General features: G+C 30.3%; 2 protein-coding genes across 2 annotated transcripts in view; one reads left to right on the top strand and one right to left on the bottom strand.

Annotated features, from left to right (window-relative positions):
* Positions 1-14,578, bottom strand: part of LOC143082576 (RNA polymerase-associated protein CTR9 homolog) — a 59,623-nt gene that overhangs the window by 11,254 nt on the left and 33,791 nt on the right. The window lies entirely within an intron of this gene.
* LOC143081567 (uncharacterized) lies at positions 10,546-11,675 on the top strand. The gene has a single exon (XM_076257368.1). The coding sequence runs from the start codon at positions 10,588-10,590 to the stop codon at positions 11,575-11,577; it is 990 nt and encodes a 329-aa protein (XP_076113483.1). The 5' UTR covers positions 10,546-10,587; the 3' UTR covers positions 11,578-11,675.

The raw sequence follows: 14,578 nt of genomic DNA, 5'->3' as shown, positions 1-14,578 counted from the left end.
TTTCTTCTTTAAATTACTGTTCAGCCCAACATCTGGCGAATAAGAGAACTGATGCACTGTGCCTTTCGACAGGTGTACTAAAAATTCATTAAAAGATTGTGCTGTTAAAAAACATTTTATGAAAGCCATAATTATCTCTGAAATATTTGAATATTTTTACCTCAATACCGTAACTTGTATATAAAGCTGTGTTCACACATGATTCTAATTCGATTCGCATTTACTGATTCTAAAACAAAAATCTAATACAATTGCAATGCTCGTCAAATTTGCTTTACTGTCCTAATGATGTTTACTTTTAATTAGCATTACCAATTAATTTATTATAATTTAATTTGAACTACAATATTAATTAAGAAAGTGTCCACACCATAGTTTAATTTGAATTAAGGCAAATTAACAAATTGTAGTAACAAAAAATGCATTTCTAATGCAAATTGGATAAGCAAATTAGCCAATTCGAGTTAGATTCAAATTAAAAAAAAAGAAGTCTTGTGAACGCGATAAGGGAATTTCGATTTGCATCAGATTCAAATTCAATTTTAATTAAAACGTACTTGTGAACGAGGCATATAGTAAAAAGATTAAATAATATTTCAGCAAACCAAATTGGAGCTTTTCATCCAAATATAACAGAAAAGATTTTATAGCAGTATCAATTGCACTCAGGTCTATTCTGGGAAATATGTGTAGAGTACGTATGAACAGGGTTTCTTTATATTCAAAGAGTACTGACAATGTATGACAAAAAGGATAGATTATGTAAATATCAAAGAGTCAGTAATCTAAAAACATAGGTAGTGTAACTTTTTATGTTATGGCGTGTTTGAGTTGAATATTTTGTCTTGAAAACGTATAAAGCAAGAGTATTTGATACATCTACAATTTATAGGGTTTCAAGAGCTAAATTGGCAGCATGTCATCCATTCATTGGCTTCCATTTCTACGATTGTAAAAATGAACTGGCGTAATTGGGAGATAATTTTGATGAAGTAGAATCCGGACTGCTGTAAATTCAGAAATTATTGCAATGTTTTTGATAAAGTCAACTTTTGACTAATAGAATATGGCAAAAATAAGAATTGGCATTCTGGTTTTTGATACATAAATCTAAATATTTGTATATATTTTCCGAAAATGACAATTACTAAACTAGCATTTTTTCTTTTCTCCAAAAATTACATAATATCTGATTTAATAGCATACATGACCAAATGAAGAAATTCCGAAATATCTCCCTTCATTTCATTTGATCATTATTCTCCATTTTTATAACCGAATATCTATTCAAATATAATTGCTCCATCAAATTAAAATTTTACCAAGATCAAGGCAAAAGATCATATTAAACCTGGAATTTCCCAAAAAAGTTTTTAATTGATTTATTTTTGCCTTAGTAACTGTATTAATGACCTAAATCATCAAAGCTTAATTTAGAAAGATGTAGGATGACAGGACTTTCTAAAGAAACACCTGTCTTTATTCACTAACTTCCCAGCTAATTTCACTTTTTTGCAAGTTCTGCATACATTTTAATTGTTTTTAAAGTATAAAACTGTTCAATATTTTATGTCAAGTAATTTTGACATCATAAAACTATAGACTTCCTTAATGAAAAGCAAATAATTTACATTTCGTTAAACAATATTTGAAAACAATTACTGCTGTTTGCTAAAGTTTCATTCCATTTGACAAAACATATTTCTGTTAAAAACTTCAAATACGTAATGAAATAGATTTCCACTTGAAATAATTAAATTAAAACTTCAATTGCTATCAACTATTTTGCATTCAGCTAAAAGAATTAACACCTGAATATTTGAATTTCTATCTATGTTTACTCCTCCACCTCAAAGTACTGCATTTTATAACAATATCCCCAAAACTAATTACCCTAAGTCAATACCAAGCATCCTTCAAAATTAAAAAACTCATCAGTATTCTTTCACATCAGATGTGCTTCAAAGACATTGAAGAAATTTAACGTTTTTTTCATTCAAATTGAAAATCTTTCACTTCTAAATAGGTTTCAGTGTTTAAATTACTCTTTCATGTTTTTCAAAAATCAAAATTTCTATTGTCGATTGCAAATTAAAATGAAAAATTGTGTGTGGAATAATTTTTTCAAATATTTATATGCACTGGATTACCTCACAGCGGGAGATTAAAAAGCAACAACAGTTACAGTACGTAGGACAACGCCTCAGAACAATATCCAAAAGATTGTAGTGTGAAATTCTATAAAGTCAAGTCCCCATTTCCATTTAATTCTTCAAAAAAGAATATTCTGTCGTTAATTTCTACCTTAAATAGGTTGAAAGGTGTTATATGGAAACTTTCCGTGTAAACATTTACAAATACTTTTGAAGGGTTCTTCAATTTTAATATGCACTGAAGTAAACCAGGAGTCACCCGGTACAGGACTGCAGTAGAGGACAATTAGCTGAATATTTAGATAATTTAAGAGTGCTGTATTGTATGTTAAGTACCGACTACAGAATGACGAGAGGTGGTAATATTTACTATTTAAGACCTTTAATCAGGGAATTATAATATATATTGATACTATGTATTGTGAATCTCCCTCCGTTATTCTCTAATGTTAAACACCAAATTAGAAAGGTCAAACACGAGAGATTCTTATATTTGTATAACTTTAATTGTATAGGAAAACTTTAAAGCACAAGCATATAACTACAAATCTTTTCACAGCGATCTGCCATTTATAGATATTTTGTACCAGAATTTTGGCTTTTTTACGGTATGAATTAAATGTGACCTTAGTTACACCGATTGATTCAAAAGAATCTGTTTGTGCATTATTGTATACCTTGATTACCTTCAGTGCATACAATACAGTATTATGGTTCAAATAATGAACTCTGTTAGTGGTATTTAGTGTAAGCCCACACTTAACTATCTATCCATGATGTAACATTTGTTCTCCCTTAGTCAGATTAATGTTTACAGTAATTAGTTTGCAGAATTAATCCTGAAGTATTTTTTCTTTCTTGTATTCAAATTTTTCATATCAATTAAAAAAACATGATTAAACCTCATTGACTAAAGGTGCCTATGATCTTCATGTCTATGGTCTAAGCCATATTAACGGTGGATGGCTAAAATATGTAAACCAATCACAAATTTCATTTAAATTTTCCAAAAGTGATCTTTTTTGTGTGCAGAAAACTTGTATCAGATACAAAAGGCTTCACTGTTCACTTATTTCACTAATGCTTCTGTACTATTCATTTCTCTTAGTACTAATTTTTTAGGATTCCTGAATATTGTATTTACGTGGATATTTTATTTATGGTTTTACAAAAGTCTGCAAAGAAGCCTATATTTTTTTTTTTACCTTGATGATCATTTAAATTCCAGGTTCACAAGAACCGACAAAATAATTTTTTTTATAATGATTATGCAGTATATCGATTATATTTTAAAAGTGTGTAATCATCAAAGCTGCTTAGGGTTTAGCACCAACAAACATGTTTAATCCTGCCACATTATCTAAGTGTCTGCTCCAAGTCAGTTGCCTGCAGTTTAGTTGCTGTTGCTTCATGTCTGTCATATTTGTTTTTGGAAGATTGTTTTATTACAAATTAGGCCGTCAGTATTTTCAATTGAATTGTTTTATATTTTTCATGTCTGAGGCTATTATATACTACTTTACAGTATGGGTTTTTTTCTCATTGTTGAAGTTCCTACAGTTGCCTATAATTGCTAACATCAACTTCATTTGAACTTTGGTGGATAGCTGTCTCATTGGCAATCATACTACGTCTCCCTATTTTTATTTTAGTCAAAGCTTACTATGTCTCCCTATTTTTATTTTAGTCAAAGCTTAAGTAGATCTGATACAAATTTCAAGGTCTACTCATTATCACAAATAATTTAAAATTTATAATCTACATGTAGCATTTATTATTGTTAAAGACAGAAATTTTCTTATCAATTCCATTGAAAATACCTCAATATCCTTCTTTAAATATTTTGTGGGCATTCTAAAAGATAATGCATGCAAATCAGAAGAACTGAACACTTCTACTTTTATATAGCTCAAAGTTTGCTTTCAAATTTAATTGTACATAAACTACCTTCAAACAGCAAGGAAGGGAATGTTATTGCATATTAGTTAAATGGAATAACGTTTGCCTGACAAATAAAGAAAAAGACCTGATCATCACTAAAATATGTCTGAACCCATTGAGGAAAAAAAAGACGAAAAAATTCAGAATGACGTGCACTAATAACAATTATTCTAGACCAAATATATTAGTCCTATTACTTATAATTACTAAGAATGATCAATAAACCAGGTAATTGATGCAAAAGCCAGGTAAATTCTGTCATACAGAAATGTGTGCATTACAATAATTAAACATCGAACATTCTTGACCAACAGAAATAATCATTGTATGACAACAACAAAAATTTCTTAGAAACAAAATATCAAAACTTAAAAGGAATCTTACAAAATATGAATTGTCTAGCTTTTCTTCTTGACGGTATTACTGATTTTGAAGAATAATTCGGTTATAACTTGAACATTACATGTATTTATTGCTATTTTCTCAAATTTTGCTTTGATAATTTTTAGTGATATTTTTTCCAATCATGCTTCTCCAGTGATATGAGTAAGTAGAAATAGAATTTTTGATGTCTTGAGCCTATGTTGTTGGTGTTGCTTTAGAAAACAACCATACACAGATCCTCAATAGTCTTTCATACTTAAGGATGTTTCTTGCTTACATCTCATCTCAAGGATGTCACACTTTTGATTGGCTTAAAAGATATGGTACCTGAGAAACACTTTTTTGTTTGAAAAACCATCTATAATCTATAAATCTTACATTTCGATAACATCTTCCATGTTACAAAATTAAGAAAATAAAAAGGAAATATCAGGAGATTGATTCTTTAAAATTTAAATAAATATAGCTCTTATTTCTAAGTTCACAAACACAGCACTTGTATTTTCAAAAAAGAACTGAAGAGGACTACAATTATTTAACTTGTGGTCTGTAAAATTGTTTTAAATAAATTCCCACTACTTATTATCACAAAATATAAGAAATGGCAGCTCTTTTATTCGTATTTAGTTCAAAAACTGATAAATGAGGTCTTTAATCAGTACTTTAAAATACTTAAAGGTATCAAATTTAACTTTGTACAAATTAAAGTAGCAATTAATCTACTTCAAAATTTCAAAAATATGAAAATATATAACTAATTATTCTTCATATAACAATTCCCATATAAAAACATTAAATACAAGACACTTCAAAGTAAATTCTGCCACAAAAAGATCAAAAGAGAATGAAGGAGCCGGGTTGGTTAAAGCGACCTTCAATCATCCAACGATACTGAATCTAATTCTTTACCTGACAATACCATTACACAATAGCGGATCACAAATAATCTAATTAACTCTCACGCTCACAAGATTGGTCACATGACTTTAACAACTAGGAAAGAGTGTTTACTTTTGACAAAAAGGAACAAAAACGAGAGAATACAGATTATTATAGAAGGGGTGTTGATTTTTTAAATATGATATTGAATGTATTACAAATGTCCAACAAATATTCAATAAAAGTAATATTTACAGTTCCTGATCAGTTTTTTTAATTATGCAAAATTTTTCTACCGATTTATGATGCGTATATATTCTGTGGGGTAACAGAAGACTACGCATTCATTCCACATGTATGTTGGTAACTCACGACAGAGATGAACATTTTGGATTTGCATGTTAACTGTCATGTAGCTTTACATCCAAAACAGTTAGAACATTTAGACACAAATCAACGTTATGGTTATAAAAATAATTCAGTGATAAAAGATAATACAACACAAACTCAAACTATTCCAAATATGGATTACGAAGAATCAGCATTCAAATATCAACCATTCAAAAGGTCTTCAAACGATTTGGAAACTAGCTCCATCAACTATCATCAAACTTCACCATTGTATAATGTTTATGACAAATGGCATTATTATTCTATGAATCCACCTGACAGATATGGTGCATCTGAATACCATAATGGAATAATTCCATTTGGACATAACTCATATTCCGATCAAAATGGATCAAATTCGTACGTGGATGTTGGCTATCGTCGTTATGCTTCTGACATTTACGGACAAATGTATGATCAACAATTACCAGAATCTAGTTTTTATCCATATTCATCAAACTTTAATCCATATCTGAACCTTTGTGACAACAACCATCAGGCAAGCAGTTCTTACTATCAACACAAATCAAGATATCCACTAACTCAGAATGGATATAGGAATATACATGACACTGACTTTGGGTCACAGAGTGACCAGAAAACAGACAATCACTGGTACATGATACCGTCATCAAGGACTTCTGGTTCTGCATCCGGTCGTGAACAGCGCTATGAATATGAATCTCAAACAAGTTATCCTCAGCCTATAAACTCAGCACATCAGGACAAAAGTACAAAACCCACAGCTAATGGCTGTAGTTATGAACATAAAATGGCAAGTCAATACGGAAAAATAAAACAAAATGGCACAGGAAAAGGAACATCTAGTTTTACACTTCATGTACGTAAACAGGAAAGAAAATTAAAGAAAAGATTAAAAGAATTACAAGGTAGAAACTGTGATAAGGCAACACAGCTTCAGGAATATTATCATTACAAGGTTATAATGATCGAAAAACAGGCACAACAACGGCAGCAATCTGATCAAATATTAGGCAGCGTAGAATCCAGTGAAGAAACAGATGTTCAAATACTTCAACTCGTTCATGAAATGGACGAGAGGATCAATGCTCTACAGTTCACGCTTAACGATGACATTACTGACAAATATGGGCAGGTTTGTGGTGAAGTTAGAAAAACAAGACTATTACCAAAACATGCAATAAAAACATTAGAAAACTGGTATGAGGATAACTTAAGTAACCCTTATCCTTCCCGTGATCAGACTGTACGGTTAGCGTTAGATTGTGGACTTACTATCGAACAAGTTAGGAAGTGGTTTGCAAACAAACGGAACAGATCTCGGAACAATAAGCTTCATCTATTGAAGTAGTTAGAAAGTTATTACTAATTGGGAAAGGACAGTTTTCTTATCAATTTATCTACTTGATAAAAATTATTGTATAGTGACTGGCAATTTTAATATCAAATATTGACTTTAGACTGAAACAGTAAACCACATTTTCACAAAAATTATATGTTATATGAGATGAAATCAAATTTTGTCAGATATTTATCTAAAACTTTTTATATTAAATTTGAAAAACATCAAAGATATTTTTGTATTTAATTCTATATGAATGATTATCTGTATGATATATTACTCCTTGAATTATAAAAAGAAGATGTGCAAATAGAAGTTTTAAACTGATAATTACTGTATCTTTGGGAGTGTCAAATTTTGTGTACTTCAGACCTTATAGATTTTGAGGTTTCAAGTACACAATTATGCAGCCAATTTTATACAAACAATTAAGATTGTATCAAATATTCTGAAATTTGGTTTTAATATATTGAAACACAAGCTAATCTTATATTATATGCATTTCTAATACTTATGCTTAAAACAATATAATTTCCGATACTAAATTGTTATTTATAGGATTGTTCTGATCATGTGAATCAGCAGAATTTTAATTCTTATTTATAAAATTAAAAAAACAGCGCTAATCATTTTTGAATTTCAGTTAATTTTCTATGAAATTTTTTTCCATCTTTTATTTATCTATTTTTATTTTTCTTAACAATTTGGACTACAATTTCAGAATTTCAATTCAAGTAAAAGCATAAATGCTAACTTTAATTTATTTTAATTACATTTACTTTCATAACTTTAATATCATTTAATTATATTGTATCAGTATTCATTGTTCTCACAGAAATAATTATACAAATTAAAAAGAAAGTATGCTTGGTATTCACAGATTTGTTGTTTTATACAGATTAAAAAAACCAGACAGGGATGTTTTCACTTTTCTGTTTCTGATGATTGCAATCTTATGAATTGGATATAAAAGTTTATGCAATACTACCAAAAATGTAGATTAATATAGTAGATAAGATACAGTGTGACTGAAAACTTATACAAGAATATGTTTTATTTGAACTGATTTAAGAAAATAAAATCTAAATTTTCTTACACATTTTATCACCTTTTTTCAAAAGCAAAAGCTGATAATTAGATAAAAAAATTCTTGAATTTTCTATTCAAAAAATATTTAAGGAAATTTAGATTTACTTTGTTGTTTATCATGAAATAATTAATCGGACTAATAATGATCTTGTAAAAACACTTTTGCAATAAAGACAAGCTGAGAAAATTAGATTGGCTCATTATCTTCTTACACCATAATTAGCAAATGGAATTACATCTACATTCTGAAGTTTGATTTAAAAAAAATACTTTCTCTTTTAATATATTGAAACCAATAAAAAATTTAATTCAACAAAATATTAAAGCCATTTGATGGAAGAAACTCTAAATCTCTATTAACCTGCAAAACTTCAATAAACAATCTTATAAAATTACAACAAGATGTCGGTATACGTTATTGTGATAGAAAAATAAACAAAAAAGTCAGAAAGTTTTTAATGATATACCAAATAACATTAGAAAGTATAAGTATATATATATATTACTTCAGAATCAAGTTACATTATATACATATAGTTGTCCAAAAATCCATTTGTTGTTGTTCATGAATATTATCATGTTTTTTTCTCACTAAGGCCATCAATTCAAGACTTAGCATTAAGCTAACCGAAAAAACAACAAGTATTGTGCACATCAAATATAGTATAGTTAGATATTTCTTCTATATATCTATACAAGAAAAATACCCCTTAAGAAGCATATGTTTCCTTTAGTTTTATTTTATGTTTCCTAAACAGCTTCAGTTTGATTTTAATAATGATCCAAAACAAATGGTACACACAAATGTTTTACATTATCGCTATTTTGTGCTACTCATTTGATATGGAAAATTATCGCTAGAAACTAAGCAGGCACGTGGCGTTGCTAACGAAATTGACATAGATTGTCAACGCCGTCATAGGTAAAATAGCAATAAACAGATTATCATTGGTCATCTCAACGATAATCTATAAATAACGGTCTTTTGATGAGGTCAGTATATGATTTTTTAGGAAATCAATGGGTAACTGTTAAATTCCTTAGTCTGAGAAAACAAAAGTTGTAATCAATAAAAAAATAATGTGAGGTTGGTTTATTTGAAATGAGACCAAAGGATCAACAGATATAGCAAAAACAGGACAAATTGACAAATCCATTCTCAATAAATGAATTAAATTAACAATCATTTCATTAACCAACTATATTGTAAACCTTATACACATGTACCATAATTTTATAAATTGAAGCTGCCAAACTTTAGATAATTTCAATATAAATAGTAAAAAAAAGATTTAAAGAAATCTATCAGCAGAAAAACTAAAACACAAATATAATTTTTATCAACTATATTCCAAACTACTTAAAAAATAGTTAAAATATACGATTAATCATATGAGAAAAATATAATCAATACATGTGTGACAACAATTGTTTGTAAATACATGTATTAAAGCTCGGTCCAGTATCAACTTTTTAATAATTTCTTCAAGTGAATATGTTGTTTTTTTTTTCATATTAAAAGTCATATTTATATATGTAAAAATTTAATTCAAAGCAAATGTTTATCCTCTTGTCCTTTTTATTTAAGAAATGGCCATATGAAGAAAAAAAATTCTAGGTTAAACATAGGATATAAGTTTTGGAATACTCCTCTTTTTGTTATTATTATTCACTTTGAATAAAGAAAACAAATATACTTTAAGAAATACTTCATCATATTTTAATGTGTTTTTACTTTCTTTGCTTTTTTAATTTTCATACAATTTAAAAATTTACAGGATATTTATATAAATCCTAAAAAATAAATTAAAAAAGACTAAAGATATCAAATTAAAATTTTACAATTAAAAAATATACCCTTTCATTTGTTTTTTATCTTAAAAAAAAGAAATCATATTCTAAAGTTCTAAGAATCTTGACTATAAACTTTGAAATTTAATAGAAAAAATAAATATTTAATAACTCAATCATAAATAATTTTAATATTTTTAACTTTCACATCAAAGTGCAACATTTTAATGAGATCTTCTGCAATTAATGATCAGATTAGTTACTAATTAGATAATCTAATTAGCTGTCACCTTTCTCTAAACATTAATCAAAGATTTGATGAAGCCAATGAGTAACAATGATTGTCCAAGCTAATCATGATCATATTCAGTGATTACTCATTCACCCTTCCTTTCATCTTATTCAAACAATAAATGAAGCCATTCATTAATACTGATTGAATAAACACATCATGATTATTAACCAATGAAATCATGATTTTTCTAATCAGAGTTATCACATGGTAGGAAAAGGCCAATCAGAAAATGAGTCTAGTTGAGTTGGCCCAAGCCAATATCTGAAAATCTCAAATAAAACCCCTGACATGGCAGTTTCAACTCATTGCCAAATCGAGTAAACCTTGCCACAATATCCACAATGAATGATTCATGCTTTATCCAGATGACACCATCTACTACATTGTCAGATGTCATAGCTGCTACTATCCATGATATACCAGTTGATGATGACTCCAACAGCAGTCTAGAACAGTACCTAGACTACAGCCAAACTACTACTCAAGATGGTCCTACTACTCAAGATGGTCCAACACACTCAGACTACCCATCAGCTACTCAGTCATCATACCAAACACCAATCAAGGCCAATGGAAAGCCAGCACTGACTATACAGACACCAGGCCACTACTTCAGTCCTGCAGGAGACAGTCGTTTTAACGACTCTTTGTCAGGTCTCCTTGGTTCACCACCACCAGACAGTCCACTAGCCAGGAATCCATTCTTCAGTGACCTTCAGGCAGTCCTAGCTAATGACTGCAAGGCCAGCAACTCTCTGTCAGAATGCCTACTCACTACCATGACAACTCAACCACATCAAGATGTATTCATCAGAGAGCAGAATCTTCAACTCAGATTCAACACTCTTCAAGGGTGCTTCCCAGAGGACATCAGACAGCTGTCTAACTTCTACCGTTACCAAGCAGCCATTGTTGAGACTGAAAGATTTCGTCATGTTCAGCCAACCAACTACCCAGATCACTACAAGAAATCACTCAACAACCACTACGACAGTCAACTTCATCAGATCATGGACCGTGTGGAGAGAAGTCTGTCACTACTTGAAGAATCCACTCACATGAAACCAGTAGTATCATCAGTCAACTGCATCAAACAACGCCCACTACTCTCAAAGAAAGCAGTACGTCACATGGAAGACTGGTATGACCAACATCTAGAACATCCATATCCTAACAACATCGTCATCGACCAGCTGGCAGTCAAGGGTAACATTCAGGTCGAACAGGTCAAGAAATGGTTTGCCAACAAACGCAACAGAAACAACAACACTCGTACACTCACAGAGATTGCCAGAAAGAAGCGTAAACTTGCCATGCAGCATTCTTGTTAACATGTGAACTTTGAACTATGAACTTCAGTGCTATGTATAGTAATTGTTATTGTTTTTGTTATGTTTGTATAGATTAAATGTCTGAATATGAATGCAAATTAAAACTTAGAAAGATATCATTGGCTTGTTTTACTGTTTAACATAGGTATTTTTCCTTGTTTCAGGTGGTTATTTTACATGAAATTGAAAAAAAAATATACTGAGTCTATAAATAAACAAAAAAAAAAAGAATGCCTCAATATCTAGAAGAACTGTTAAATTTGATCAAACAGAAATTACTCACAAGGAAAAAAAACAAGAGGCTCTCAAGAGCCTGAATCGCTCACCTGGTAAACAATGCCTTATTGAACATATTGAACCATGCCAGGCAAACATGTACAGCTAACAATTCTTCAATATTACAAATATATATGACTTACTGTTTATAAATAAAGAAAATGAGACCAAAACACAAACACTTAAAACTTAGCAATGGACTGTGAAAATGAGGTCAAGTTCAAATAAAACCTGCGTAACCGACATATAGATCATAAAATATTTTCATACACCAAATATAGTTGACCTAATGCATAAAGTATTAAAAAAATAGACCAAAACTAAAAAAGTTAACTTTGACCACTGAATTATGAAAATGAGGTCAAGGTTAGATGACACCTGTCAGCTAGACATGTACACCTTACAATCATTCTATACACCAATTTTAGTAGACCTATTGCATATAGTATAAGAAAAACAGACCAAAACACAAAAACTTAACTATAACCACTGAACCATGAAAATGAGGTCAAGGTGAGATGACACCTGCCAGTTGGACATGTACACTTTACAGTTCTTCTATACACCAAATCTACTAGACTTATTGCTTATAGTATCTGAGATATGGACTTGACCACGAAAATTATATATAGATCATAAAATATTTTCATACACCAAATATAGTTGACCTAATGCATAAAGTATTAAAAAAATAGACCAAAACTAAAAAAGTTAACTTTGACCACTGAATTATGAAAATGAGGTCAAGGATAGATCTTGACCTAATGAACATTTTTACCCAATGTCAGATTTGCTCTAAATGCTTTCGTTTTTGAGATATAAGCCAAAAACTGCATTTGACCCCTATGTTCTATTTAAAGTAAGGGCGGCCATGTTTTTTGACGGATCAAAAATCGAAGCACACACTTTGTGCAGGATAATCTAAGGAACTATCATGCTAAGTTTCATCCAAATCCATTCAGTAGTTTCAGAGGAGAAGATTTTTTAAAGTTAGCAAATATGATGAACAAATTGTGAAAAATTGTCATTAAAGGACATTTACCCCTTAAGGGGTCAATTGACAATTTTGGTCATATTAACCTATTTGTAGATCTTACTTTGCTGATCATTTTTGCTGTTTACAGTTTATCTTTATCTATAATGATATTCAAGATAATGACCAAAAACTGCAAAATTTCCTTAAAATTACCAATTAAGTGGCAGCAACCCAACAATGGTTTGTTTGATTCGTCTGAAAATTTCAGGGCTGATAGATCTTGACCTAATGAACATTTTTACCCCCATGTCAGATTTGCTCTAAATGCTTTCGTTTTTGAGATATAAGCCAAAAACTGCATTTGACCCCTATGTTCTATTTAAAGTAAGGGCGGCCATGTTTTTTGACGGATCAAAAATCGAAGCACACACTTTGTGCAGGATAATCTAAGGAACTATCATGCTAAGTTTCATCCAAATCCATTCAGTAGTTTCAGAGGAGAAGATTTTTTAAAGTTAGCAAATATGATGAACAAATTGTGAAAAATTGTCATTAAAGGACATTTACCCCTTAAGGGGTCAATTGACAATTTTGGTCATATTAACCTATTTGTAGATCTTACTTTGCTGATCATTTTTGCTGTTTACAGTTTATCTTCATCTATAATAATATTCAAGATAATGACCAAAAACTGCAAAATTTCCTTAAAATTACCAATTAAGTGGCAGCAACCCAACAATGGTTTGTTTGATTCATCTGAAAATTTCTGGGCTGATAGATCTTGACCTAATGAACATTTTAACCCCTGTCAGATTTGCTCTAAATGCTTCCGTTTTTGAGATATAAGCCAAAAACTGCATTTGACCCCTATGTTCTATTTAAAGTAAGGGCGGCCATGTTTTTTGACGGATCAAAAATCGAAGCACACACTTTGTGCAGGATAATCCAAGGAACTATCATGCTAAGTTTCATCCAAATCCATTCAGTAGTTTCAGAGGAGAAGATTTTTTAAAGTTAGCAAATATGATGAACAAATTGTGAAAAATTGTCATTAAAGGACATTTACCCCTTAAGGGGTCAATTGACAATTTTGGTCATATTAACCTATTTGTAGATCTTACTTTGCTGATCATTTTTGCTGTTTACAGTTTATCTTCATCTATAATAATATTCAAGATAATGACCAAAAACTGCAAAATTTCCTTAAAATTACCAATTAAGTGGCAGCAACCCAACAATGGTTTGTTTGATTCATCTGAAAATTTCTGGGCTGATAGATCTTGACCTAATGAACATTTTTACCCCATGTCAGATTTGCTCTAAATGCTTCCGTTTTTGAGATATAAGCCAAAAACTGCATTTGACCCCTATGTTCTATTTAAAGTAAGGGCGGCCATGTTTTTTGACGGATCAAAAATCGAAGCACACACTTTGTGCAGGATAATCTAAGGAACTATCATGCTAAGTTTCATCCAAATCCATTCAGTAGTTTCAGAGGAGAAGATTTTTTAAAGTTAGCAAATATGATGAACAAATTGTGAAAAATTGTCATTAAAGGACATTTACCCCTTAAGGGGTCAATTGACAATTTTGGTCATATTAACCTATTTGTAGATCTTACTTTGCTGATCATTTTTGCTGTTTACAGTTTATCTTCATCTATAATAATATTCAAGATAATGACCAAAAACTGCAAAATTTCCTTAAAATTACCAATTAAGTGGCAGCAACCCAACAATGGTTTGTTTG

This window comes from Mytilus galloprovincialis, chromosome 7, assembly GCF_965363235.1.
Source record: "Mytilus galloprovincialis chromosome 7, xbMytGall1.hap1.1, whole genome shotgun sequence".
NCBI classification, from domain to species: domain Eukaryota; kingdom Metazoa; phylum Mollusca; class Bivalvia; order Mytilida; family Mytilidae; genus Mytilus; species Mytilus galloprovincialis.
The sequence above is the reverse complement of the archived record's forward strand: the minus strand, read 5'-3'. Positions and strand labels throughout refer to the sequence as shown.

Coding starts and splice junctions, on each gene's coding strand:
- LOC143081567 (XM_076257368.1), top strand. CDS start 10,588: ATGAATGATTCATGCTTTATCCAGATGACACCATCTACTACATTGTCA.